The 27117-nt window shown below is 41.5% G+C and overlaps 1 protein-coding gene across 1 annotated transcript in view; it reads right to left on the bottom strand.

Moving 5' to 3' along the window:
- The window catches only part of LOC118585877 (calcium-binding mitochondrial carrier protein SCaMC-1-like), a 56368-nt gene extending 30092 nt beyond the window's left edge, over positions 1–26276 (bottom strand). Inside the window, exons 1-3 of the mRNA XM_036190847.1 lie at positions 26094–26276; positions 21136–21262; positions 2419–2506 (exon numbers count right to left, since the gene is read on the bottom strand). Coding sequence (XP_036046740.1) covers positions 2419–2506; positions 21136–21262; positions 26094–26276 — 398 coding nt within the window. The remainder of the gene's footprint in view (positions 1–2418; positions 2507–21135; positions 21263–26093) is intronic.
- Positions 26277–27117: the final 841 nt, after the last annotated feature.

Here is a 27117-nt window from a genome sequence, read left to right as displayed (position 1 = left end):
CAGCACTGTTCTTTTTTGCTCGATATTTGCCTTGGCTACACAGGGTCTTTTATGCTTCTATATAAATTTTAAGATTCTTTTCTTTCTATGGAAAATGGTGGTAGGTATTTTTGACAGATATTGGGTTGAATCTGTAGAGTGCTTCTCATAGGACACACATGGACACACTCACGCGCGCGCGCGCACACACACACACACACACACGCACACGAACACACAAATACAGCTTTAAAAACACAACTTTTTTAAACTGACTTAAGAAGGACTAGAAAGTATGAATGGTTCTGTAACTGTTAGTGAAATTTAATTAGAATTCTCCCACATAGAAAACACAAGATTTTGTGCAAGTTCTTTTAAACTTTTAAGAAATGAAGAACTGTAATGATTAATATTAATTGTCAACTGAACACCTAAGAGACAAGCCTCCAGGCACACCTGTTCAGGACTGTCTAGGTTAAGATTATCCTCTGAGATTGTCAGTGAGGGGTTATCTTGATTATGTTAATTGATGGGAAGACCTGTCTGTGGTGATATATTGTGTACCCTAATAAACTTTGCCTGAAGATCAGGCACTAGATTAAACACAGATGCCAGACCGTGGTGGCACACACCTTTAATCCTAGTACTCAGAAGGCAGAGATCTGTCTGGATCTCTGTGAGTTCAAAGCCACCCTGGACTACATGAGATTGATTCAGTCTAGGAGAGAAACAGAGTCAGGCAGTGGTGGCTCACACCTTTTAATCCCAGTACTGGAAAGCACACACGCCTTTAATCCCAGGAAGTGATGGCTAGGTGGAGAAAGGTACATAAGGTGTGAAGAGACAGGAACTAAAGGCTTTTCAGCTGAAGTGTCTCTTTCAGGTAGAGGCTTTTTCAGCTGAGGAAGCTCATTCAACTAGAGACCTATTGGCTGAAGCTCTCTCAGGCTGAGGAGTTTGTGAGGTAAGAGGTGGTGGCTATGGCTTGCTCTGCGTCTCTGATCTTCAGGCAAAGTTTATTAAGGTGTACAACATATCACCACACCTGCCCATCATGAGCAGTTCTGTTCTTCCTGGACTGTATAAAGTGCAGAAAAGTGAGCTGAGTGCAGGTGTGCATGAGTTAGCTCATGGCTCTCTGTTCTTGCCTATGGATGTAACATGACCTGCTGCTGGAACTGAGAGTCAGATAAACATTTGTCCTTTAAGTTGCTTAGGTCAAGTTATTCTATCACAGCAACAGGAAACATAACTAGGACAATAATCCAACTCTATTCTATGTTTTACAAGAAGACCCCCAACTCATTCCTGGTCAATATACCCTAAAAGGCAAAATTAAGAGAGTCAGCACAGAAGAGCGATTTGGACAATCTCTCTTATGAAAACAATTGCAAAAATTAGGAACAAATTTTAGCAAATTGCATACATCACAAGTGTGTGTGTGTGTGTGTGCATGTACATTCGATTTGTGTGCATGTGGAGGCAAGAGGCCAATCTTTGACGTCATTCCTCAGGAGTCATCTACTTCATTGGCTTTTTTTTTTAATTAAGGTCCCTCACTGAGATCTGGGGTGTCTTGGTTAGGTTTCTGTTGCTGTTATGAGGCCATGACCAAAAGCAACTTGAGGAGAAAAGGGTTCATTTCATCTTACAGTTTATAGTCTATCATATAGGGAACTCAAAAACAGAAGCTCAGGACAGGATCACGGAGGCAGGAACTGAAGCAGAGGCCATAAAGGAACACTGCTTACTGGCTTGTTCCCATAGCTTGATCATTGGTTTCTTACACAACCCAGGACCACCTTACCCAGGGGTGGTGCCCACTGAGTAGGCTGAGTCTTCCTTCATCAGTCATTAACCAAGAAAATGCCCCAGCAATCTGCCTATAGGCAATCTGATAAAGGTGTTTTCTCAGTTGAGGTTCCTCTTCCCAGATAACTTTAGCTTGTGTCAAGTACACACACACACACACACACACACACACTCACACACACACACACACACACACACACACACTCACACAGGACTCGCTGACTAGGCTGGGTTGGCTGGCTAAAGGGTCCAAGGAATTAATCTGTCTCCACATTCCCAAGCATGCCACCATCCCTAGATTTTATGTGGCTGCTGGGGATCGAACTCAAGTCTCATGCTTCACAACAAGCACTTAACCAACTCCCCAGAGCCCATGAGAAAAAAAATTCAATGTGTTTACCACAAGTATGGGTGCAGATGAATTAATAAAGTCAAAACTGAATAACATACTGCACTTACAGACTCAAGAAATATATGTCATCTCATAAATGTAAACCCATTTGAATTTTAAAACACTCTCTCTATAAAATGAGAGAAGGAACTTGAAATGTCACATGTATAGCAATTAGTTTCTGGCACAGACCATAAAACACAAAACTAATAAAAAAAACAGAAGCACAGGCTGACCTTGTCAGGATGTCGTTCGCCTGAGCGAGAGAAATGTGGATTCCCAATGATTTCACTGCATCAATTATTTCTGTAGCATCTATTATTCCTTTAAAAAGTGAAAAATACAAAGATAAGTATCTGAAAAGATGACAAAGCAAAATATGCTTAGAATGCAACTATATTTGATTTAAAAGCCTATGTTTGGTGGGTCTTTACTCCCAAATTCATAACTCAAAGCCTAAGAACTCCAAAAGGTTGGCATCAAGTTTACATTCAGCAGAAAAGTCCCTTTAAATTGAGACAAGATAAGTTTTACTTAGTTATTTGTCTAATTAAATGTGAACACTCATATTTCAGAACAGAAGAATTTATGAGTATAATAGCTCATAGCCCAGACATCACTTAGGATATTAGATATCACAGGCACACTGCATTACTCTAAACTCCAATTTCTAAATTTCAAACCACATCTGGCCCCACAGATTTGACTATTATACCTACTGAAAAGAACTGAGAAAGTTAGTGCTAAAGACCTGACTCAGGGGACAAGAATAAAGGTCTGTTTATAAAGTAAGCTTCAAAAGATCCAACACCCTTAGAGAACCAAGCTCTTTGAACAGGAACATGTACTGTGTTAAATAATTCAAATGATACATGAATGTGTGTGTGTGTGTGTGTGTGTGTGTGTGTAATGTGTACATATAACTAAATTATATTTATGTATATATCATATATAATTAGATATATGTGTATACATATATATAATGAAGTTTTTCCCTCTTGCTGAGCAGGCCTGAAGTCCAATAAAAGATCTGTTGGCAGTAAAAAACAATGGTATCATGAAATTTGCAGCCAAATGGATGGAACTAGAAAATGTTGAGTGAGGTAACCCAGACTCAGAAGGACAAACATATTATGTACTCACTCATAAGTGGATACTAATGAGGGAAGGGATGGCCACTCACATCTGCAACTCACAATCCAGAGAGGCTAGCTAACAGGGAAAGACCCTAGGAAGGACACATGGATGACCCTGTGAAGGAGAAGTAGATGAGATCTACATGAGTGGACTGGGGGGATGGTGACAGAGGGCAAGGAGTTGGGGATGAAAACATAGGGAAATGGGAGGGTCAAGCTGGAACAGGGACAGAGTGGGAGGGCAGTGAGGGAGATACCATGATAGATGAGGACATCCTGGGAATAGGAAGAGGCAGGGTGCTGGGGAGGCTCTCAGGAATCCACAAGATTGACCCTACCTTGGTCTGATGGCAGTGGTCCAGAGGGTGCCTGGACCAGTCTGCTCTGGTGACCAGCCTAGCAAATAACCTAGCTGTCATCATAGAGCCTTTGTCCAGTGTTTGATGGAGGCAGATACAGAGATCACAGCCAGGCACCAGGCTGAGCTCCAGGAATCCAATTGATGAGAAAGAGATACTGCAGGTGAGGGACATCAAGATCATGATGGGAGGATGTGCAGAGATGACTGGCCACACTAGTGGAAGCCCATGAACTGTGGACTGGTGGCTGGGAAGTCCCCATGGGACTGGACTAGGCCCTCTGGATACGGAAGATGGTTGATTGGCTCCAACTGTTTGGGGAGCACCCAGGCGAGGGGATCGGAATCTGTCCCTGGTCTATGAGCAGGCTTCTGGAATCCAGTGCCTGTGTGTGACACCTTGCACAGACTTGGTGCAGTGGGAAGGAGCTTGGACCTGCCTAGGCTCAGTGTGCTGGGCTCTGCTGACTCCCCATGGGAGACCTCCGTTTGGGGGATGTGGGGATGCCAGGTGGCTTGGGAGAGAGGGCTAGGAGGTAGGAGGAGGGAGGAGGGGGGATCTGTGGATAGTATGTGGAGTGAGTAGAAATTTTCTTCATAAAGAAAAATGATAAAAAAGAGAGAGCGCTGTTGGTTTTTACCAAGGCATGTATGCATATGTATATATTTATGCCTACTATACAGTTCATTTTCATGTTGCTAGATGTTGTGAAGGGGAAATTTAAAAAATCCATATTCTCCTCAAACTCCAAAACACAAATATAACACGTATCACTTTCCAAATCAAAAAATAAAGTCAGATTCTTTTCTCTTTACTTTTCTTATATCTTTCTGTTTTTTAAGATTGTAATGTGATTACATCATTTCCCCCTTCCTTTTCCTCCTTCCAACCCTTCCCATACACCCTCCCCTGCCCTCTCAAATACATGGCTTCTTTTTAATTGTTGTGATATATGTGTGTGTCAATATATTTATATCTGTATATATTCTTAAATATGTAAATACACCCTGATTAGTCCACATAGTGTTACTTGTATATACATGTTTTAAGGCTCATCATTTGTTCCTTAATGACCAAGTGGTATGCCCTTCCCTGGGGAAGACTATCTAGCTCTCAGAATTCCTTAGCTGCATGTCACTCTTTGTCTGAGGTTGAAGTTTCTTGAGCTTTCCTCCTCCCACATTAGTATGTCTATTGGAGTAATCCTTGTTTGGGTATTGTTTAGGCAGTCATGTTGGTGAGACTCAGAAGGTGTAACTTTCTGTTCCTCTTCAATAATGTCCCCTGAACCTTAGGTGCAGGAGTTGTATTAGAGATGAGATCAGTTGGAACTGGGCTCCACAGCTCTGCATTTTGATCAGTTGTGATCTTCTAGAATGGTCTCCATCTGTTGCAAAGAGAAATGTCCTTGATGAGGAGGAGTGAAGACCACACTGATCTGTGGGCATAAGGACAAATACTTATAAAGTAGTTAGGGATTGTGCTGGTTTGGTAAGTGGTAGTTATAGGTTCTCCTCCAGGATCCATGACTTCACTAGCCCTGGGTAACTGGCTAGGTTTCCAGTACCAGCCAAGATTTCCCTCTTGTTGAGCAAGCCATAAGTCCAATAAGAGAGCTGTTGGTTACTGCCAAGGTATTTGTGTCACTACCATACCCTTAGGGTTATTGTGCCATGCTGGCTATTGTCGTGGATCCTAGGCATGTCCAAGTGCCACAGTGTGTACGTGGAGGTGAAAAGACAACTTTCAAGAATCAGTTCTCTTCTTCCAGTGTGGGATCAGGGACCAAACTCAGGTTGTCAGGTTTGCACAGCAAGCGCCTTTCTCCCAGAACCATCTCACTGATAATCCTGTGGATTATCCTGATAAATCATGAATTCATGTATCATTCTTATATCAACTTTACTGTCACCTGGTTTTTAAAAAAAAATACATAAAAAAGCTGCCATAAATGCAGTCATACTTTTCATTTGTATAAACCATTTATAGAAATTATGTATGAGAAACTATATACATGTGAGGCATTACTAATCCATCAACAAAAATACTTTTTCATACAGAGTTCTCAATTTTTCTTTATAAGAATCAAATGTCTCAAGCTCCAGACTAGGCAGTTTACTGGCCTACAAACAAATGTTTCTTCAAATGATAAGCTCTAATCCTTACTTAAGGAACTGCAAATATTATGCTCATCTGTTAAATTGTTTTAATTGACAACCTGCTATGTAAATCACCATCTTCACTAGGGTTACTACTGCTACAATGAAGCAGCATGATCAAAAAGCAACTTGGGAAGGAAAGGGTTTATTTCACCCACAGTTCCCTATAACAGCTCATCAAAAAACAGTGGGGGCAGGAACCCAAGCAGGGCAGGAATCTGGAGCCAAGAGCTGATGCAGAGGCTGTGGAACAGTGTTGCTTACTGGCTTGCTCTCCATGGCTCACTCAGCCTGCTTTCTTATACAACCCAACTAATTAAGAAATGCCCTACAGGCTTGCCTACAGCTTGATCATATAGAAGCATTTTTCTCAGTTGACATTCCTCTCGCTCAGATGACTTTAGTTTGTATCAAGTTGACATATTATCTATCACAATCACTATACTAAATGTAATCTAATTCAAAGACTGATAAACTCCCCTAAGGACTTGGCAAATTCATATGAGAGTATTAATATTTTTTTAAATATTTTACATTAGAAACTCCAGTAGTACAATCAGTTAGCACATGGTACTTCTGTAAAGTATATTACATTGTGCTAAATGTATATTAGTTGAAAGATTATAAGCAAAATGGGTGAATAAGAGAGAGTCAAAAATGAAGTTTTGTAAAGGATGAACAAGACACTACCAAAAACATAAAACAGTTCCATAAAAGGAATAGTATGAGCAAAGTGTGACTATTTATTTCACAAAGATCTATTTCAGACTCACACAGTATTAAAAAGTCATGATAATTCATGTGACTCGGGGGAGCATAAAAGGGGCTCTATGATGCTAGTGATGTTCTGCTTCCTAATCTGGAAGCTGTTTTCAAGTTGCATATTTATCTTATAAAAATTTATGGAGTTTACAATTATAGTTTGTAATTCATTAAAATTATAACTTATCCATTTTACTGAATAGATTATACCAATAAGCATCTCTCTTCATGCAATCTCTCCAACTGAGTACCTGGGCTTCTTCCCTAGATGCTCAAGAGGCAGCCCATCAAGACCATAAGCCCTGTGTACAAGTCTTATTAACTTTGCTCACATCTACAAAACCAAAGAAAGTTAAATAACCAGTTCACTAAGACACAGGCCCACACAAAAGCAAAAGTCCTAAAAGCTGTGATTCACTGGGGTAGCCAATGTAAAGCAAAAATACTTAGCCATCCTGAGTTTTTGTTCCCTCATCTGAAAACATGGCTCCTATGAAGACAGTGTGAGATTTAAAAAAAAAAAAATACAGAAAATGCCCTGAACAAACGTAGTATATAGGAAAATATAATAAAAAGGAATTCAGTTCTGTTTCCTCAATCCCCAAAAAGCTCCATGCAAGAAAGAACACTGGTGGTGAAATTATGCTTACTTTATTTACACATTTCCAACTCTGTTTTTTGACCATATGAACAGAACAGAGCAGGAATTCCGAGAAATTTGGGTAGGAATGTTCAAAAGATTAGTTCACAGTAGGACTTGAATGCCTCCAGCTGGTCAGTCTGATAGTACATCAGCCCTCGTGCACCCATCTGCCTCACAAACTGCCCTATAGCCTAAAAAGCTCCCTGCAGCAATGGGTAGAGTCTGGTAAGGACTTAATCCTGTCTACTATTAATGCTTCACTTGTGGTTAACTGAAGACCAGAGGAGGAAAAGTCAGATGCAGTGAGCCAGGGCCAGTACTTAGACTGTGGGGAAAGCATTGGCTCTAGGATCAATGGGAAAATGTTGGAACACAGTGTTAAACTCTTGAACACAAAGGGAATATGAAATAAGGGTTTATTGAGCTATATTAAATGACATCCAAAAGGTGAAAGAACCAGTCCTGGTACAAATCCTCTGAAGTACCAGCACAAAGTCAGACATCAGTTGAAGGGGGAAACATCTTCTAGACCTAAAGAGCCAGGGTGTTATGTGATGAAATTTTGTAGAAAAGAAATACAAGACCTACAGATAAAGGACTGAGACCATGTGAAATGTCAAGAGACCTGGGGTAGGAGGTTAGGCCATAAAGAAAAGTTCCTATTACTCTTGACTAGTTAGATGGTTCTAAAACAAATGTGATGTGGTCTTGGTGTGTGATCTTCCAGCACACAAGAAAAGAATGTGCCATTTTCTTTTCCGCTGATTTCACTTGAATCCACAGATTACAATGACCACCTTTATATCTTTATCTCCATTCTGTGACCTGCAACTTAACTTAGAACATTCCAAAATTCTCTTATCACTAGTAAGTACCCTCTCCTAGCCACCTTGCAAGCACTTTGCAGACTCAGAAGAAAGAGGTTGCATGTACATACGAACTGAAAAGGATGTACCTTAAGACTCTACTATCCTGGTATCAGATAATTCACAACATAAAACAGAGGGGAAAGTATATCAATTTTTATAAGACTGTTGTGGCAAAGCACCCAGAGCTAGATGGTTTAATTCACAACTCCAAAATCAAGGTGTGAGTAGCACTATGGACCTTCTGATAGTTCCAGGGTAGGATCTGTTCTCTGTCTCTCTCCTAGTCTCAAGCTTTCATTGGCATATAGATATAGCATTACAAGTCTTTCTGTCATTATATAACAGTCTTGGCATCACCACCATGATCATCTTTTATGAGAGTACCATTCCATAACAGAATAAAGCCTCATCCTAATACCCTAAACTGATTACACATACAGAGATCATGTTCTCAAATAAGGCCCCTTTCTGGTATGCTGGAGGCTAAGACCTCAGCATATCTTTTTGAAGAGATGCAGCTCAGCCCATAACAAATGAAGGTCTATTAGCAGATGTATTAGTCAAGGTTCTGTAAAGGAACAAAACTGGTTAAATGAACATATATCACAAACAGGATTTATTACATTGGTTTAGACAACATGGTCTGGGTAGTCCAACACTGGTTGTCTATATGCTGAAAAGGCTGAAAACTTCAGAGAGGTTCAGTGCATGGGGCTGGATAGCTCATCAGTCTCATCTTAGAATGAAGGCCCAGAGGTTTCCTGGAGCCACTGGTCTTCAGTTCAGTTTTTAAAGCTGCCTTACTTTTCTATTGCTGCAATAAAACACCATGACAGAGGCAACAAAAGAAAGGGTTTAATGAGGCTTGTGGCTTCAGACATTTAGAGTCCATGATGGTGAGCAAAAGCATGGCAGCAGGAGAGCTCACATCTTGATCCACAAGTAAGAGGCAGAAGGCACACTGGGAATTAAGCAAGGCTTATGAAACCTCAGTGACACACCTCCTCCAGCAAGGCCACACCTCCTAATACTTCCCAAACAGTTCCGCCAACTGGGGCCAAGTTATTACACATATGGACTTGACAGGGACCATTCTCACTCAAACCACCACAAAGACTAAAAAAGCTGGGTTCCAGCGTCAGTCAAAGGATGGTAGAGCAGCAGCAGTAACAAGAGTAGATGAATTCACAAGGCAAAAATAGAACCTCTTTTACCTCAGACCTCTTCATACATTGCTGAAGAGTGCTGCCCTGAAGCCTTCTACCCATATACCAACCCAACCGATACACCACACACCCATCATCTGCCCCACGTTGGGCGCCATATATTGGTGAAATTATTAAGGCCACTCCACGTAGTTAAAAGGGAGGTTTATTTTGTGGGGTAACTTACAAATGAAGGGATAGGTTGCAAGGTCTGGGAAAGGTATGGTGCAGTCTGGCAGTGTTCTCTGGAGAACTCTGCTCGGTCTACCTCCAGTGTCCAGGGTCCTGGAACCAAGAGAAGCCTCTCCTCTCAATCCTGGGTCTTCAGCGTCCTCCCTCAGCCCCGCCTTGTGGGCGTGACCATTACCGAAGCCTCAGTGGGGGTTGGAACTTCCAGGTCAAGGCTGGAATGGCTACCCACTACATTAATTCTTCCAAAAAGTCTCTTAGTAGATTACAAATTAATTCAAGTTGGTAACCAAGATTAATCATCACAATAGGGATAACAGAAACACTATATTTTCCTAAAGGCATTTTAACTTCACTAATTATCTGAGGGTTTTCAGCTCCGCAAATGGTCGTGGTGGTAACAGTCAAGAACAGCATAAAAGTCCACAACACTGGAGTATATCTATGTTAGGGCAGCAAATGACCAGATCTAATTAACCAGACTATAACTAGGTCTAAAAACCTGCGTAAATAATGATGGCACTACTGTTTATAAATGATCAGAACTAACAGTATAAGAATGATTAGATGATTCACATACTGTTACCAGAGTTGTTAGGGTCATAGCCAGGCTAACAAGCCACACTGGGCCACCTGTCCTCAATAAGCCAATTAAAAACAAAATGAGGTTGGAGAAATGACTCAATAATTAAGAATGTGGACAACTCTTGCAGGGGACCAAAATTTGGTTGCCAGGACCCATGTCAGGCTGTTCACAATTGTCTGTAACTCTAGCTCCAGGGAATCTGAAGCATCTGGCCCCCATGGGTACCTGCACTGCACATACCCATGCACAGACACACATACACATACATGCACACATACGTACACATTTTTAAAAAGTAAAAATAAATCAGAATTAAGAAAAAATTAAAAAGGTACAGTGGTGAAAACAAGAAAGGGGGGCAGTTCTTAAGCACAGCCATATTAGAAAGAAAGTGGTCCAGTGCCATACCACCCACCAGGTCCATCTTTCCATACAGTTCAGGTTTAAGCAGAGAGCCAGAGGTATACGGAATGAAGCAGTCCCTGCTCCAGCCTCGCCTTTTCAGCAACATGACAGGTTGTCAGAGCTGTGTGAAGTCTTTCCAGGAGAAAACCTCTCCTTCTGGTGGAAAACAAGCCAGTCTTTTCCTTCTCCCAGCAGAACATTCCTTAGGAAAGTCCTATGACCTGGAATCCATTGCTTCCATAGTCTGATAGCCAAAGGAAGTAGGGCATAGTGTCTCTAGAATATCTTCACTCCTTCCAGGAAAGCCACACACTGAACTATTTCCCAGACACTAAAAATTATGTTTGCAAAAGAAATAAAAACACAATATAACATTAAAACAAACATGGGACACAAAACTACACACACATGACTGTGAGTTCATTTAAAGAAAAAAGAAACCAAGAGAGAAACAAAGTCTATAAGGAATTATGAAACTGATCAAAATGTAAAAAATTGATCTCTAAATAGCAGTGTTAACTGTCAACTTGACAGAACCTAGAATCACCTGGGAGATGACCCTCTGGGCACACCTGGGGGACAATCTCGACTATATTAATTGAGAAGGGAAACCCTGCCCACTGTGGGTGGCACCATCCTTAGATGGTGTCCCAAACTATATAAACTAGAGAAATCAAACTGGAATCCATTCATCTCTCTCTGTCGACCAGCTGCTTCAAGCTCCTGCCATTCTGACTGCCCACCAGGATGGACTGCACCCTTGAACTGTGAACCAGAAGAACCTTTTCTCCTTCTATTGATTTTATCAGTTTTCTTCTTTGACAGTTTCATGTATGTACATAATAAATTTCAGTGATTTTCACATCCTATTACACCCTCTCTCATCCCCCTTTTCCCAGTGAAACCTTTTTTCTTCCCAAGAAATTCCTCTGCTATTTCCATGTCTTTTTCCATGTGACCCACTGAGTTTAACTGGGTTGTTTGTGAAACTGTAAGAGGTCATTTACTGGACCACAGGCAGCTTATTAGGAATTACATCACTGAAAAAAGTGGCTATTGTAGAATATTATTTTAAGGTGTGTTACTTTTGTTTATGTTGCATTTGTTGAACTCTGTGAAGCTGTGTTGTGCCTGTCTAAAACACCTGATGGTTTAATAAACTGAACGGCCAACAGCAAGGCAGGAGAAAGGATAGGTGGTACTGGCAGGCAGAGAGAATACAGAAGGAGAAATCCGGGAGGAGGAAAAAGAAGAAATAGCCAGAGAAGGAGGAGAATTCCAGGGGCTAGCTACCCAGCTACACAGAAAGCCACAGAGTAAGAGTTAAGATTTATAGAAGTAACAGAATGGGAAAAGCCCAGAGGCAAAAGATAGATGGGACAATTTAAGTTAAGAAAAGTTGGCAAGAAACAAGTCAAGCTAAGGCCGGACATTTACAAGTAAAAGTAAGCCTTCCATGTATGATTTATTTGGGAGCTGGGTGGTAGGAAGACCAAAGACCAAACACACAAGTGACACCTGTTCCCCTAGCCACCATTAACTGCTCAAAATCCCTAAGGAATGGTGGGGCCTCCTGTGGAAAGATTGACAGGCCCAATCATATTTATCTCTTGTGCAGATAATCACAGTGATTGTGAGTTCATCGGTGTAACAGCCATTTCATTCCACACACCTCCCCATCCTCTGGCTTTTCCGTTCTGATTTTCTCAGCTGGGGACTCAATGTTCCCTTGAGTCTTGGAGGGTAATACAGAGGACTTATTTACAGGTAAGCATTCCTTTATTCTTGGCAGTTATTCAACCAGTTATGAGTCTGCATTAACTACTGCCATAAGATGCTTCTCTGACAAAGGCTAAGAGCAACACTAATCTTTGGATATAAACGTGTATTTAGAAAGCAGGGGACCAGGTGTTGATGCAGAAAAAACATAGTGGTTCGCCTGAGTCCTATGATCTCTCTACCCCCAACTCTTGAACAGGTTTACAGTACCAGACAAGAATTCTCTTCTTTGCAGCAGGCCTAAAGTCCAATCAGGAAGTAGTTAGTTGCCCCTATAACATTCATGAAACCATTGCTCCCATGGATATAGCTCGCCTGGCCAGTCGTTTGTTTAGCTCTCAAGGTTCAGGGCTGAGATGACTTTCTCCCCAGAAGCCTGCATCTCACCTTTCAGCATATGAAAGCTAGACAGCAGGGGGCATGTTCCCAGGTCAGAACCAGCGTATTTCTCCATGTTCTGTGACCAAAGAGTGTGCTGTCTTCAGCAATACTCTTACCATCTATTTCTGGAAGACACGAGCAATGGCAATAGTTTGGGGAGGGGTGGGGAGTCTTTGTGGCCTCCCTTGGTCAATATTTTGTTTGTTTGTTTGTTTGTTGTTTTTTGAGACAAGGTTTCTCTGTGTAGTTTTGGTGCCAGTCCTGGATCTCACTCTGTAGCCCAGGCTAGCCTCAAACTCACAGAGATGCGCCTGGCGCTGCCTCCCAGTGCTTGGATTAAAGGTGTGCGCTACTGCCTCCCAGCTGGTCAAAGTATTTTATCACGGCAATAAGAAAAGAAACTAAGAGCAGGATTATACGAAATGTTTATTTTCTTTCAGAAGTTTTCTGTATCACCTAAATTTCCTGAAACAAATATATTCTCAAAATTATTAAGACTGTCATTTTTTAGAGTGTCATGTGCGTGCATGCATATGTGTGTGTGTGTGTGTGTGTGTGTGTGTGTGTGTGTGTGTGAGAGAGAGAGAGAGAGAGAGAGAGAGAGAGAGAGAGAGAGAGAGAGATGTGGGGCATGTGTGCCACAGAACACCTGTAGAGGTCAGAAGACACCTTTCCAGAGTGGCTGTCTCCTTGTGCTTTTATATCAATTCCCAGGAATCAACCCAGAGTGATGGCTTGTGGCCAGCTCACAAATGTCATTTTTAAACTTCCATACCAAATTTTCTATTTATTTACTACAAAAGAAAAATAGGACAGTCAGGAGGAAGTGGTGGCGCATACTTTTTATACCCAAGTGCTGGCACTTGGGAGGCAAAGTCAGATGGATCTCCATGAGTCTGAGGCCAACCTGGTCTACAAAGTAACTTCCAGGACAGCCAGGGCAAACACACACACACACACACACACACACACACACACACAAAGAAAAAAGATAAGACTACCCAATACACAAAGTTTAAATTTAGAGGATATAAACCTCTGTAACTCATTATATAAAAAATATAAGATATCGGACCAACCCTCAGCTCCCATCCACCCCAGAACTCCCATCTGGACCAGAGGTGAGTACCTGGGGTTATAGCCAGAGAGGCAACTGCACTTGGGTCCCACCGCCAGAAGCAGGCCACCACGGAGGACCTGACCAACTTGGACCCAGTTTCCTGCCAATCAGTGGGCCCTGCGGGAAGACTCCCCTTTTCTAAGACTGCAGAAAAACACTGCAGTCTCCCACCCTGCCCCCACACCCATCTGCCTGAGACCCCAGCCACTTCCTGAGAATCAGAGACCAGCCCCAATCTTCTATCCTGCCCTGGAACTCCCATCTGGACCAGAGACCAGAGGAACTCCATTCTGGACAAGAGGAGCTCCCATCTGGACAAAATAAGGAGACCCCAGGGACTTCCCGAGACTCAGAGTCCAGCCCCCCAGCTCCCATTAGGCCAGCACTCTCATCTGGACCAGCGTTCCCATCTGGCCCAGAGCTTCCATCTGGACCAGAGAGAGGCTCCCTAAATCTGTCAGCTCTGTCTGGACCAACTACAATGATAAGACCAAGAACAAACCCAAAGGGAGATGGACAGATGTCAAGGCAGAAGTACATACAACAAAATAAAGAGCAATACAGCATCACCAGAACCTAGCCCTTCACCAACAGCTAGACCTGAACATCACGGAATGGAAGAAGAAGAAGAAAACAACCTTATAAGTAACATCATGAAGAGGCTAGAGCCTTATATACAAGAAATCAAAAATAAAGTAGAGGAACAGACAAACAAAAAATGGGAAGAACGCTATAAAAAAACTAGAGGAAAGGACAATTAAAACAGAAGAAAACAATAAATCCTTGAAAGAAAATCATGAAAAAGCAAGGGAGACAGTCCAAGACCTGAAGAGAGAAATAGAAAAAATGAAGAAGACACTAGCAGAAGGAATGTTGGAAATAGAAAATCTGAGTAAACAAACAGGAACTTCAGAGGCAAGTATAACCAACAGAATGCAAGAGATGGAAGAGAGGATCTCTGGTGTTGAAGATACGGTAGAAGAAATACATTCATCAGTCAAAGAAAACACTAAAACCAACAAAGTCATGACCCAAAATATCCAAGAAATTTGGGACACCATGAAAAGACCAAAGCTACAAATAATAGGGATAGAGAAAGGAGAAGAATACCAACTCAATGGCACAGAAAATATATTTAACAACATCATAGAAGAAAACTGTCCCAACTTAAAGAAGGAAATGCCTTTGAAGATACAAGAAGCCTATAGAACACCAAACAGACTAGACCCCCAAAAAACGTCCCCTCACCACATAATAATTAAACAATTAAACGTACAGAATATTAAGGGCAGCAAAGGAAAAAGGCCAAGTGACTTACAAAGGCAAACCCATCAGAATAACACCCGATTTCTTGATGGAGACTTTGAAAGACAGAAGGACCTGGACAGATATAATGCAGACACTAAGAGACCATGGATGCCAGCCTAGACTAATATACCCAGAAAAACATTCAATCATCATAGATGGAGTGAACAAGACCTTCCAAGACAAAACCAGATTTAAACAATACTTATCCACAAACCCAGCCCTACAGAAAGCACTAGAAGGAAAATTCCAACCTAAGGAAGGCAGATACACCTATGAAAACACAGGCAATAGATAACACCACAGCAGTAAATCCCAAAGAAGAGAAGTACACACACACTACCACCAAAAAATAAAAATAACAAAAGGAATGAACAATCACTGGTCATTAATATCCCTTAATATCAATGGATTTAATTCACCCATAAAAGGACACAGACTAACAGAATGGATACAAAAACAGGACCCATCTTTCTGCTGCATACAAGAAACACACCTCAAAGACAAAGACAGACACCTCCTAAGAATAAAAGGCTGGGAAAAGACTTTTCAATCAAATGGTCTTCAGAAGCAAGCTGGTGTAGCCATCCTAATATCCAGCAAAATAGACTTCAAACTAAAATCAATCAAAAGACATGATGAAGGACATTATATACTCATTGCAGGAAAGATCCACCAAGATGAAGTCTCAATTCTGAACATTTATGCCCCAAACACAAGGGCACCCACATATGTAAAAGAAACATTACTAAAGCTTAAATCACATATAAAACCCCACACATTAATAGTGGGAGACTTCAACACCCCACATTTACCTCTGTATAGATCAGCCAAATTGAAACTTAACAGATACATAATGGACTTAACTGATGTTATGGCTCAAATGAACTTAGTCGATATCTACAGAACATTCCACCCAAACAAAAAAGAATAGACCTTCTTCTCAGCACCCCATGGAAACTTCTCTAAAATTGACCACATACTTGGCCACAAAGCAAATCTCAACAGATACAAAAAAGATTGGAATAACCTCCTGTGTTCTATCAGACCACCATGGTTTAAAGTTAGATTTCAACAACAGAAAAAACTACAGAAATCCTACAATCTCATGGAAACTGAATAATGCTCAACTGAATCACCAATGGGTTGAGGAAGAAATAAAGAAAGAAATTAAAGACTTCCTAGACATCAATGAAAATGAATACACCACATACCCAAACTTATGGGATTCTATGAAAGCAGTGCTAAGAGGGAAATTCATAGAACTGAATGCCCACATAAAGAAGCTGGAGAAATCTCACACTAGTGACTTGATAGCACACGTAAAAGCCCTTGAACAGGAAGAAGCAAAGTCTCCCAGGAGGAACAGACGCCAGGATATTATCAAATTGAGAGCTGAAATCAATAAAATAGAAATAAAGAGAACAATACAAAGGATTAATGAAACAAAGAATTGGTTCTTTGAGAAGATCAACAAGATAGACAAGCCCTTATCCAAACTAACCAAAATACAGAGAGAGAGCATCCAAATTAACAAAATCAGAAATGAAAAGGGGGACATAACAACAGACAATGAGGAAATCCAGAGAATCATCAGGTCATACTTCAAAAACCTCTACTCCAGGAAACTGGAAAATATAAAAGAAATGGACAATTTTCTGGATAGGTACCACATACCTAAGTTAAATCAAGACCAGATAAACCATTTAAATAGTCCAATAACCCCTAAGGAAATAGAATCAGTCATTAAAGTCTCCCAACCAAAAAAAGCCCTGGACCTGATGGTTTCACTGCAGAATTCTACCAGATCTTCAAAGAAGACTTAATACCAATACTCTTTAAATTGTTCCACACAATAGAAGCAGAAGGTATATTACCAAACTCCTTCTATGAGGCTACAATTACCCTGATTCCTAAACCAAACAAAGATACAACAAAGAAAGACAACTACAGACCGATCTCCCTCATGAACATTGATGCAAAAATACTCAATAAAATTCTGGCAAACAGACTCCAAGAACACATCAAAACATTTATCCACTATGATCAAGTAGGCTTCATCCCAGGGATGCAAGGGTGGTTCAACATACGAAAGTCCATCAATGTAATACACCATATAAACAAACTCAAAGAAAAAAACCACATGATCATCTCACTAAATGCAGAAAAGGCATTTGACAAAATCCAACACCCTTCATGATAAAGGTCTTGGAGTGATCAGGAATACAGGGAACATACATAAACATAATAAAGGCAATCTACAGCAAGACAACAGCCAACATCAAATTAAATGGAGAGAGATTCAAAGTAATACCACTAAACTCAGGAACAAGGCAAGGCTGTCCCCTCTCCCCCTACTTATTCAATATAGTAATTGAAGTTCTAGCCAGAGCTATAAGACAACATAAAGAGATTAAGGGGATACAAATTGGAAAGGAAGAAGTCAAGCTCTCCCTATTTGCAGATGACATGTTAGTATAAATGAGTAACCCCAAAAATTCAACCAAGGAACTGATACAGCTAATAAAATCCTTCAGCAACATAGCAGGATACAAGATCAACTCAAAAAAATCAGTAGCCCTCCTATATACAATGGACAAACAGGCTGAGAAAGAAATCAGAGATACATTACCCTTTACAATAGCCACAAATGATACAAAATACCTTGGGGTTACACTAACTAAGCATGTGAAGGACCTATATGACAAGAACTCTAAGTCCCTGAAAAAAGAAATTGAAGAAGATGTCAGAAAATGGAAAGATCTCCCATGCTCATGGATAGGCAGGATTAACATAGTAAAAATGGCAATCTTACCAAAAGCAATCTACAGATTCAACACAATTCCCATCAAATTACCAACACAATTCTTCACAGATCTGGAAAGAATAATACTCAACTTCATATGGAAAAACAAAAAACCCAGGATAGCCAAAAGAATCCTGTACAATAAAACAACCTCTGGAGGCATCACAATCCCCGACCCCAAGCTCTACTATAGAGCTACCATAATAAAAAACAGCTTGGTACTGGCATAAAAACTGACATGTGGACCAATGGAATCAAATTGAAGACCCTGACATTAACCCGCACACCTATGAACATATAATTTTTGACAAAGAAGCAAAAAATGTACAATGGAAAAGAGAAAGCATCTTCAACAAATGGTGCTGGCATAACTGGATGTCAATGTGTAGAAGGCTGCAAATAGATCCATATCTGTCACCGTACACAAAACTTAAATCCAAGTGGATCAAAGACCTCAACATAAATCCAGCTACTCTGAACCTGATAGAAGAGAAAGTAGGAAGTACTCTTGAACACATTGGCACCGAGGTCACTTTCTAAATATAACACCAGTAGCACAGACACTGAGAGAAACAATCAATCAATGGGACCTGTTGAAACTGAGAAGCTTTTGTAGAGCAAAGAACACTGTCAACAAGACAAAGTGACAGCCTACAGAATGGGAAAAGGTCTTCACCAACCCCACATCTGACAGAGGGCTGATATCCAGAATATATAAAGAACTCAAGAAATTAGACATCAAAATGCCCAACAGTCCACTTAAGAAATGGACTATAGAACTAAACAGAGAATTCTCCACAGAGGAAGTTCAAATGGCTGAAAGACATTTGAGGAATTGCTCAACATCCCTAATTATCTGGGAAATGCAAATCAAAATGACTCTGAGATATCACCTTACACCTGTCAGAGTGGCTAAGATCAAAAGCACAGAAGACAGCTTATGGTGGAGAGGATGTGGAGCAAGGGGAATTCTCCTCCACTGCTGGTGGGAGTGCAAGCTTGTACAGCCACTTTGGAAATCAATATGGCACTTCCTTAGAAAATTGGGAATCCCTCTCCCCCAAGACCCAGCTGTAGCACTCTTGGGCATATACCCAAGGAATGCTCAATCATACCACAAGGGCATTTGCTCAGCTATGTTCGTATCAGCTTTGTTTATAATAGCCAGAACCTAAAATCAACCTAGATGCCCTTCAACTGAAGAATGGATAAAGAAAATATGGTACATATACACAATGGAGTACTACTCAGCAGAGAAAAACAAGGACATCATGAGGTTGGCAGGCAAATGGATGGATCTAGAAAAAATCATCCTGAGTGAGGTAACCCAGACTCAGAGGACAAACATGGTATGTACTCACTCATAGGAAGATACTAGATGTAAAACAAAGATGACTAGACTGCTACACAACTCCAGGGAGGCTACCTAGAAAATGGGACCCTAGGAAAGACCCAGGGATCACCCAATGACAGAGAAATGGATGAGATCTACATTAACAACCTGGACGACAGTGGGAGTAATGAAGGGCAAGATTTGAGGGAAAGAAAGCTTAGGGGACCAGGAGATCCCAACTGGATCAAGAACAGAAAGGGAGAATGAGGAATAAAATACCATGTTAAATGAAGACCCCATGAGAACAGGCAGAGTGCTGGAGAGGTCCCCAGAAATCCACAATGATACATCCTCTGTTGACTGCTGGCAATGGTCGAGAGAAAGCCTGATCTGACCTAGTCTGGTGATCAGATGACTAAACACCCTAACAGTCGTCTTGGAACTCTTATCCAATAACTGATGGAAGTGGATGCAGAGATCCTCAGCCAGGCCCCAGGTGGAACTCCAGGTGTCCAACTGTTGAGAAAGAGGAGGGACTGCAAGAGCATGAATTGTTGAATCCAAGATTGCAAAAAGCACAGGGACAAATAGCCAATCGAATGGAAGCACATGAATTATGAACCAAAGGCTGTGGAGCCCCCAGCTGGATCAGGCCCTCTGGATAAGTGAGACAATTGAATAGCTTGATCTGTTTGGGAGGCACCCAGGCTATGGGACCAGGACCTGTCCTTAGTGCATGAGCTGGCTGTTTAGAACCTTGGGCTTACACAGGGACACTTTGCTCAGTCTGGAAGGAGGGGACTGGACCTGCCTGTACTGAATCCACCAGGTTTAAATGAATCCCCAGGGGTGTCTTGGTCCTGGAGGACATGGGAATGGAGGGGAGGGGCTGGGGGGAAGGTGAGGGTGGGGGCGGGAGGGGTGAGGACAGGGGAACCCATGGCTGATGTGTAAAATTAAAACACATAATAATAAAGAAAAAACATAAAAATAAATAAATAATTTAAATATATATAAGATATCAGGTGTGGCAGGTGTGGCGGCCCATGCCTTTGATCCCAGTACTCAGGATGCAGAGGCAGATGGATCTCTATCTGCATAGTAAGTTCCAGGCCAGCCAGGGCTCCATAGTGAAACTCTGTCTCAAAGAGTAAATAAATTAAATTTTTAAAAAAGGGCTAGAGCAGTGTTTCTCAACCTGTAGGTCACGACCCCTTTGGGTTGGACAACTCTTTCACAGGGGTCACCTAAGAAAACAGATTGGAAAACAGATCATTACAATTCATAACAGTAGCAAAGTTACAGTTAAGAAGTAGCAACAAAAATAACTTTATGCCAGGCTGGGGTGACACATGCCTTTAATCCCAGCATTTCTCAGGAGGCAGAGGCAGGCAGATCTCTGTGAGTTCAAATCTCACCTGGTCTACAGAGTGAGTTCCAGGGTAGGCTCCAGAGCTACACTGGGAAACTCTGTCTCAAAAAAACAAACAAAATTATGATGATCATGATCATGATCATGATCATGATCATGATGATGATTATATGGTTGGGGTCACCACAACATGAGGAACTATTTTATATATATATGAATGTGCTGGACACATTAGTGAACATCTTTTAACTCAGCACTCAAAAAGCAGAGTGAGTTCAAGGCCAGCTTGGTCTACATAGCAAGTTCCAGACTAAGCAAAGGCTACACAGTGAGATTTGCAACCTCAAGTTGCTTTTGGTTATGATGTTTTATCACAGCAATAGAAACCCAAAGGCATCTATTACATTATTCTCAGTAATACAAAAATTATTGCTAGATAATAAATTGGATCTGACAGTAAGAAGACATGAAAAAGGCTAGGAAAATTAATCATTAGTACTAGCACTTATACATCAAACTAACTGTGGATAAAACATACACATACCATCATTGTTTTTGTCCAGACTCTTAAATGCCAGTTTCATTTTCTTCTCATGGTCTTGAAGGTACTTCACAAATTCTTCAAAATCCAGTGCTTTATCATCATTGGAATCTGCACTTTGAAAAATTTCCTATAAGAGAAGAAATGCATTGTAACAACCATATGTAAAGCCACTATACCATGCTACCGTTAACACATTTCACTCATACTATTTATGGTGTCTGTCAGTGTCCATTACCTAGTTTTTAAATCATTAGTGTAAGCCTAAACACATTAAATTATTCAAAATTTTTTTAATTTATACAGTAATGAGGACAACAGCCATCACATCATCTCAAATAAATGTGAATTTATAAGTAAATATTTACTTCAGATATACATACCTCACAGGCTTAAAGATACTAAGGTATATAGCCTTTGCTATTAGAGAAAAAAATCTGTCTACTAAATGTGATAAATATGAAATTCTAGTATGTTCCTTGGATTAATAGTTTGAGATCTAGCCTTGTAAAGTAAGCATGTATGTCCAAGTCTCACTAAGTCATTAGGCTTTTTAAAGTAAAAAAGTTAACATTATAGGGCTAGATAGATGGCTCAACAGTTAAGAACACTAGCGCTCTTCCAGGGGACCTGGGTTCAGTACCCAGCACCCACATGGTAGCTGTAACTTCAGTTCCAAAGAATCTAGCACCCTCTCTGGACTCCACAGGCACCAAACACAAACATAGTACACTTACATAAATACATACAAAACACTTATACACCTAAATATAAATAAATCTTTCAAAAACAACATGTAAAAAAATGTATATTCCCAGAAGACTGAAAAACTAGATCACAGTACACAACACACACTGAATACTGCACATACCATACATTGTACAGCACATAATACACATCACACACTGCACACTGTCCAGCACATACTGCACAGCATACACCACATACTGCATGCCACACATTGAATACCACACACTGCACATCGCACACACTGAACATTGGACACACTGCATACTGTATACTGTGCATTGTACACCACACACTGCAAATTGAATACCACACACTGCACATCACACACTGTACACCTCACACTGTATTTTGCACACTGTACACCACACACTGCACATCTCACACACTACACATTGGACACACTGTACACCACACACTGCACACCTCAGACTGTATATTGCACACTGTACCCCACACACTGCACATTGCACACACTACACATCACACACACTGTACACAGTGTATTGCACACAACACACTGCTGGGAATAAAAAGACAAAAAGTTACAGTCTCTAGCATGAAGCAAATTATAGATACTAAAGATGACTCACATAACCAAAGGTGAAATAATACAAGGAATTCAAGGTACAGTAAGCTTGGAGATATTAAATGAAATGAAAATACTGAAAGACTCCTATAAGCCTTCATAGTGGAAGACTGCTTGAGCTGAGATTCACAAGGAAAAACATTTGCTAAGCAGATAAACAGAAGTCAACATTTCTATAATATGTGAAATATTTGCATGGAGATAGAACAGATGTTAGTTATAAAAATACAGTAATACTAATGTTGATAATAACCATCAAAATATATTGAGCACTTAGTCCTAAGCAAGTTATGGATATAAGTTAATTTTATATCTATCCTGCTGTGAAATAATCTTTCTGTACACTTTAAATATGTCAACTGAGATTGGTTTAATAAAGAAGTTGACTGGTCAATAGCTGAACAGGATAAGGTTTGGTGGGAGAGTCAAACTGAGAATGCTGGGAGAAAGAAGGGCAGAGGTGTCACTAGCAGAGACAGAGAGAAGCAAGATGGGCATGCTGTACTGATAAAAGGTACCAAGCCACATGGCAAAGTGTAGATAAAAAATATGGGTTAATTGGGTTGGGGATTTAGCTCAGTGGTAGAGTGCTTGCCTAGCAAGCGCAAGGCCCTGGGTTCAATCCTCAGATCAAAAAAAAAAAAAAAAAAAAGGTTAATTGAAAATATGAGTTAGCTAGTAACAAGCCTGAGCTATTGGCCAGGCACTTGTAATTAATATTGAGACTTTGAGTGGTTATTAAAGAGCAGCTTCCAGCACAGGAAAACTCCACCTACACTATTCAATTTGCTAAAGACAAAAATGAAAGGAAGAAAAGATTTTTTTTTTAAAAAAAGGGAGAAATGCTACAAAAATCATCTCAAATTAATGGTTCAGGTTGGTGGTTTCCAGTAAGTAGGACATATATGGTGCTTATATGATATCTTAGTTAGGGTTTCTATTATTATGAAGAGACATAATAACTACAGCAACTCTCATAAAGGAAAAACTTTAATTGGGGTGGCTTACATTTTCAGAGGTTTAGTCCATTACCATCATGTTGCAACATGTCATGCAGGCAGACATGGTGCTGAAGAAGGAGATGAGAATTCTACATCTTGATCCACAAGCAGCAAGAAGACTGAGTCTACACTGACTATAGCTTGAGCATAGGAGACCTGAAAGCCCACCCTGACAGTGACATACTTCCTTCAACAAGGCCACACACACCTACTCCAACAAAGCTACACCTCCTAATAGTGCCACTCCCTTTGGGGGATATTTTCTTTCAACCCACCACACATGACAACAGTATTAAATCACAGTTTGAGAAAATTAGTCTTTGTTTCAAGTGTAGCAAGAGATTCCACAGAGCCATTGCATCTGGCTTGAACTCTGGAGTGCCAGCACCTAGGCTTTGAAGGTTTAAAGTCAGGGATTCTTATCTGAGTTCTTCCTGAAGGATTTCAGAGCCTTTGCAAAACTTAGTCTTAGGACCATGGTTGAGAATTGCTTAGGCAAATGGTTCCTTCAAACAACTCCAGGTAAGAAGTTTGGGTATGTGGAAATTGACTTGGAATTGACTGGGAATTTGGAAATTGACTAAGAATAATTTGTGTAACAATAAAAAAAACTAAGGCTTTTGCAAAGCTGCAAGTCTCAGTCCATCAGAAGTTGGACATTCCTATTGCAGAGAGCCTAAAATTCATCTTGGAGTGACCCTTCGTGGATGGACCCGAGCAAAACAGAACACCGATGTTCAAGTATCATTCACTCTGACTGTATCATGGGAAATGTCTGTATTGTTCTAACATGCCTCAAAACTTACCAACTTCTTACAGAAAAATATAGCAGAGTAGAAGTCCATCCATTACAAAGAATCATAGAGACTGGAATTGCTGGACCCAGAAAGCCAAGGAGTAGCTCCACTCATCCAAAATTCCTGCCCAATGACAACAGACAAGGACAGCCCAATACACATGCATTTTAGAAAAGCACAGTAACTCAATTTCATGAGCAAAGTCATCAGCAGAGCCAAATAGCAGAGACCATGCAACAAACTCTACTTACCTAATCATCACTTTGCCCTTCCAGAATCATAGGCTAAACTAAATAGTGGGTGTATAGTCATGACAAAACACAAAATACACAGACCAGCCAAATGGACTGCCTGCTCAAACACATAAACAATACAAGGCATTAAGGATTATGAAGAATCAGGGATTTGGACTCACTTTTCAGGCCCAGCAGCAAGCAGAAAATCACACAGTACTAGCCCAAGGTCACCATTCTGTTGCCCTCTGGGCTCTGTAATTCCTGTACAGTCTCAGGTCCAAAGCTACTGAGTCAGGTTGGGCGGCAGTGGCGCATGCCTTTAATCCCAGCACTCGGGAGGCAGAGCATGTGAAATTAGCCTGAAATGCACCATTACAGTGAGATATTTCTTCACCAGGCATTTAGGAATTACCAAGTGGAAAACATAACAGCTTTTAGGTTAAAGATCACATGAAGGATTCAATTTCCCTGACATGATGCAACTTTCTTGATTACGAGCACTTAGCTCAATTTCAGATCATTGAACAGGGAGAGCAACACCCCAGCATGTTGTGACATGCTTGCAGGCTTGGGAGTATTCCTCCCAGCAGACTCCAGGGCAAGGGTGCAGAAGACTACGTTTTAGAAGCTGACATCATGGTACCAAGATATTGAAACTGAAAACTGGCCAGTTTGCAAGGCCTGGTGGTTGTTATCCACTACTTACTTGGTTTTAAACTATGCAGAACCAGGTCCTATAAAGACAGCACTTCCAATAGATATCAACTTGAAGAATTTAAATTGGTCCTTATCTCTCACCCTGCATATAAAGCAGTTCCAAATGAATCAAAGATCTCAATGTTAGATGTGAAACTGAAAGTTCCAAAGGACAGAGTAGGGAGTACACTTAAGGCTAGAGTAAGGACTTTCGGAATAGGACCCCTCAAGAAGGAAATAGGGCCAAGGATCAACAAGTGGGGTTTCGTGAGATTAAAAGGCTTCTGTAATGCAAACTGTTAATCAACTAAAGAGGCAACCTATAGAACAAAAGAAGAAAAAAAATCTTTGCCAGGCATTAGTATCTCGACTACACAAAGAACTCAAGAAACCAAACAAAACCAAACAAGCCCATTTAAAAATAGATTAACGAACTGAACAGAGAGTTCTGAAAAGAAGAAATGCGTTTGGCTAAGAATTCATTAGTGTTAAACTTCTTTAGCTATCAAGTCAATGGAAATTAAAATGGCATTGAGATTTCATTGTACACCAGTCAAAACGGCTATCATCACTTAAGAAAAACAGGTTTGCTTTGGCCAAAGGCTAACACAGTCCTGACCCTTCTGGACAGGAAATATTCAGAACCTCAGAATCTCCTTCCAAAAGCCCAGGAAGTTTTGTCACTACAGATAATGACTATTTTGAGAATGTTGACATGTTTCACTGGGGCTGTTATTCTGCATAAAGAACCCCCACAAAAGGGAAACCCACTCCTCCACAAGCTCAGGAAAGCTCTGGAAATTTCTGAAAGGGGCAGGGCGGCAGGTTGGCTCCACTCGGTGGGGCAACAGTATTTCCCACATTCCCAGTGCCCCATTCTCGCTCGGTGGCTCACCTTCTCGGAGTTGGAACCAAAGGAGGAACTCCAGTTGTACAGCCCTTCCTTGAGCTCCAAGATGTCCACCACACCATCCCCATTGCGGTCCAGGTCTTCGAAGAGGATCTCATAGGCCAGGCGGTCATAATCACTCTGGCAGGCCGCGGGGGGCAGCACGAAGCCCCGCAGCCAGCGCAGCATGGCCCCGCGGGCGGCCGCCACGATCCTCCCGGGGCACGGCTCCGCTGTGGCGACGTCTGGGCTGTGCGCCCACAGCAACCGCCTGAGACGCGAGCGCCACGGTTCTTCCGCGGAACCCTGGCGAACCCGGAGCGCTGCCCGGTGGGAACCGGGGCTCCGCGCGCCACGCCGCGCACCTCCCGCACGGGAAGCTGGGCGCTGGGACCGCCCGAAGCTGGGACCACCCAGCCCTGAAGCCGCCGTCGGAAGAGGTTGTGAGTGTGAAGTCCTGCGAAAGGCTGCAAAGGGCAGCACAGTGGCCGGTAAGTGTGCAATCTGCTCGCGCACAATTAGCAAGAAGAAGCTTCCCCCGGGCCTCTCTCGAAGATCACTAAGGGTCGAGTCTCCTCTGTGGGCTTCTTTAGGAAGAAGAATACAGCCCCGTGAAACAGATTGGCAGCCTGTTCAAAATGACCGTTATCTACCTGGCCCAGGGAACCAGGACTGAGTTTGTACCGATTCGTTCGCTATTGACTGTTCCTCACATTCAGGGCTTGAGTGAAGTGGCTGTGCCCCATGCTGAGGGGGGAGGGATGCAAGTGGAACTTTTCCCCTTTGGTATCCGGTGCCCTAAAGCCACCCCTCACTCCAAGAAGACCAGCAGGCAGGCAGGCATCTGGACTGTGTGGAGACTCATCCTACCTAGTCTAAAGAAGGAAGGGAACAGCCTACCCTCCTATCTGTCCCCCGCTGCTGTCTCAAAGAAATGGTTTCCTATTGACCCATTTCCTCCTCCTCATTTCTCATTTCCTTTTGAGGAGACTGCGTTCAGCCGTTACCACCACCACCTGCCTTATTGAAC

This window comes from Onychomys torridus, chromosome 6, assembly GCF_903995425.1.
Source record: "Onychomys torridus chromosome 6, mOncTor1.1, whole genome shotgun sequence".
NCBI lineage: Eukaryota > Metazoa > Chordata > Mammalia > Rodentia > Cricetidae > Onychomys > Onychomys torridus.
Note: the sequence above shows the minus strand (reverse complement) of the source record. Positions and strands in the feature narration are given on the sequence as shown.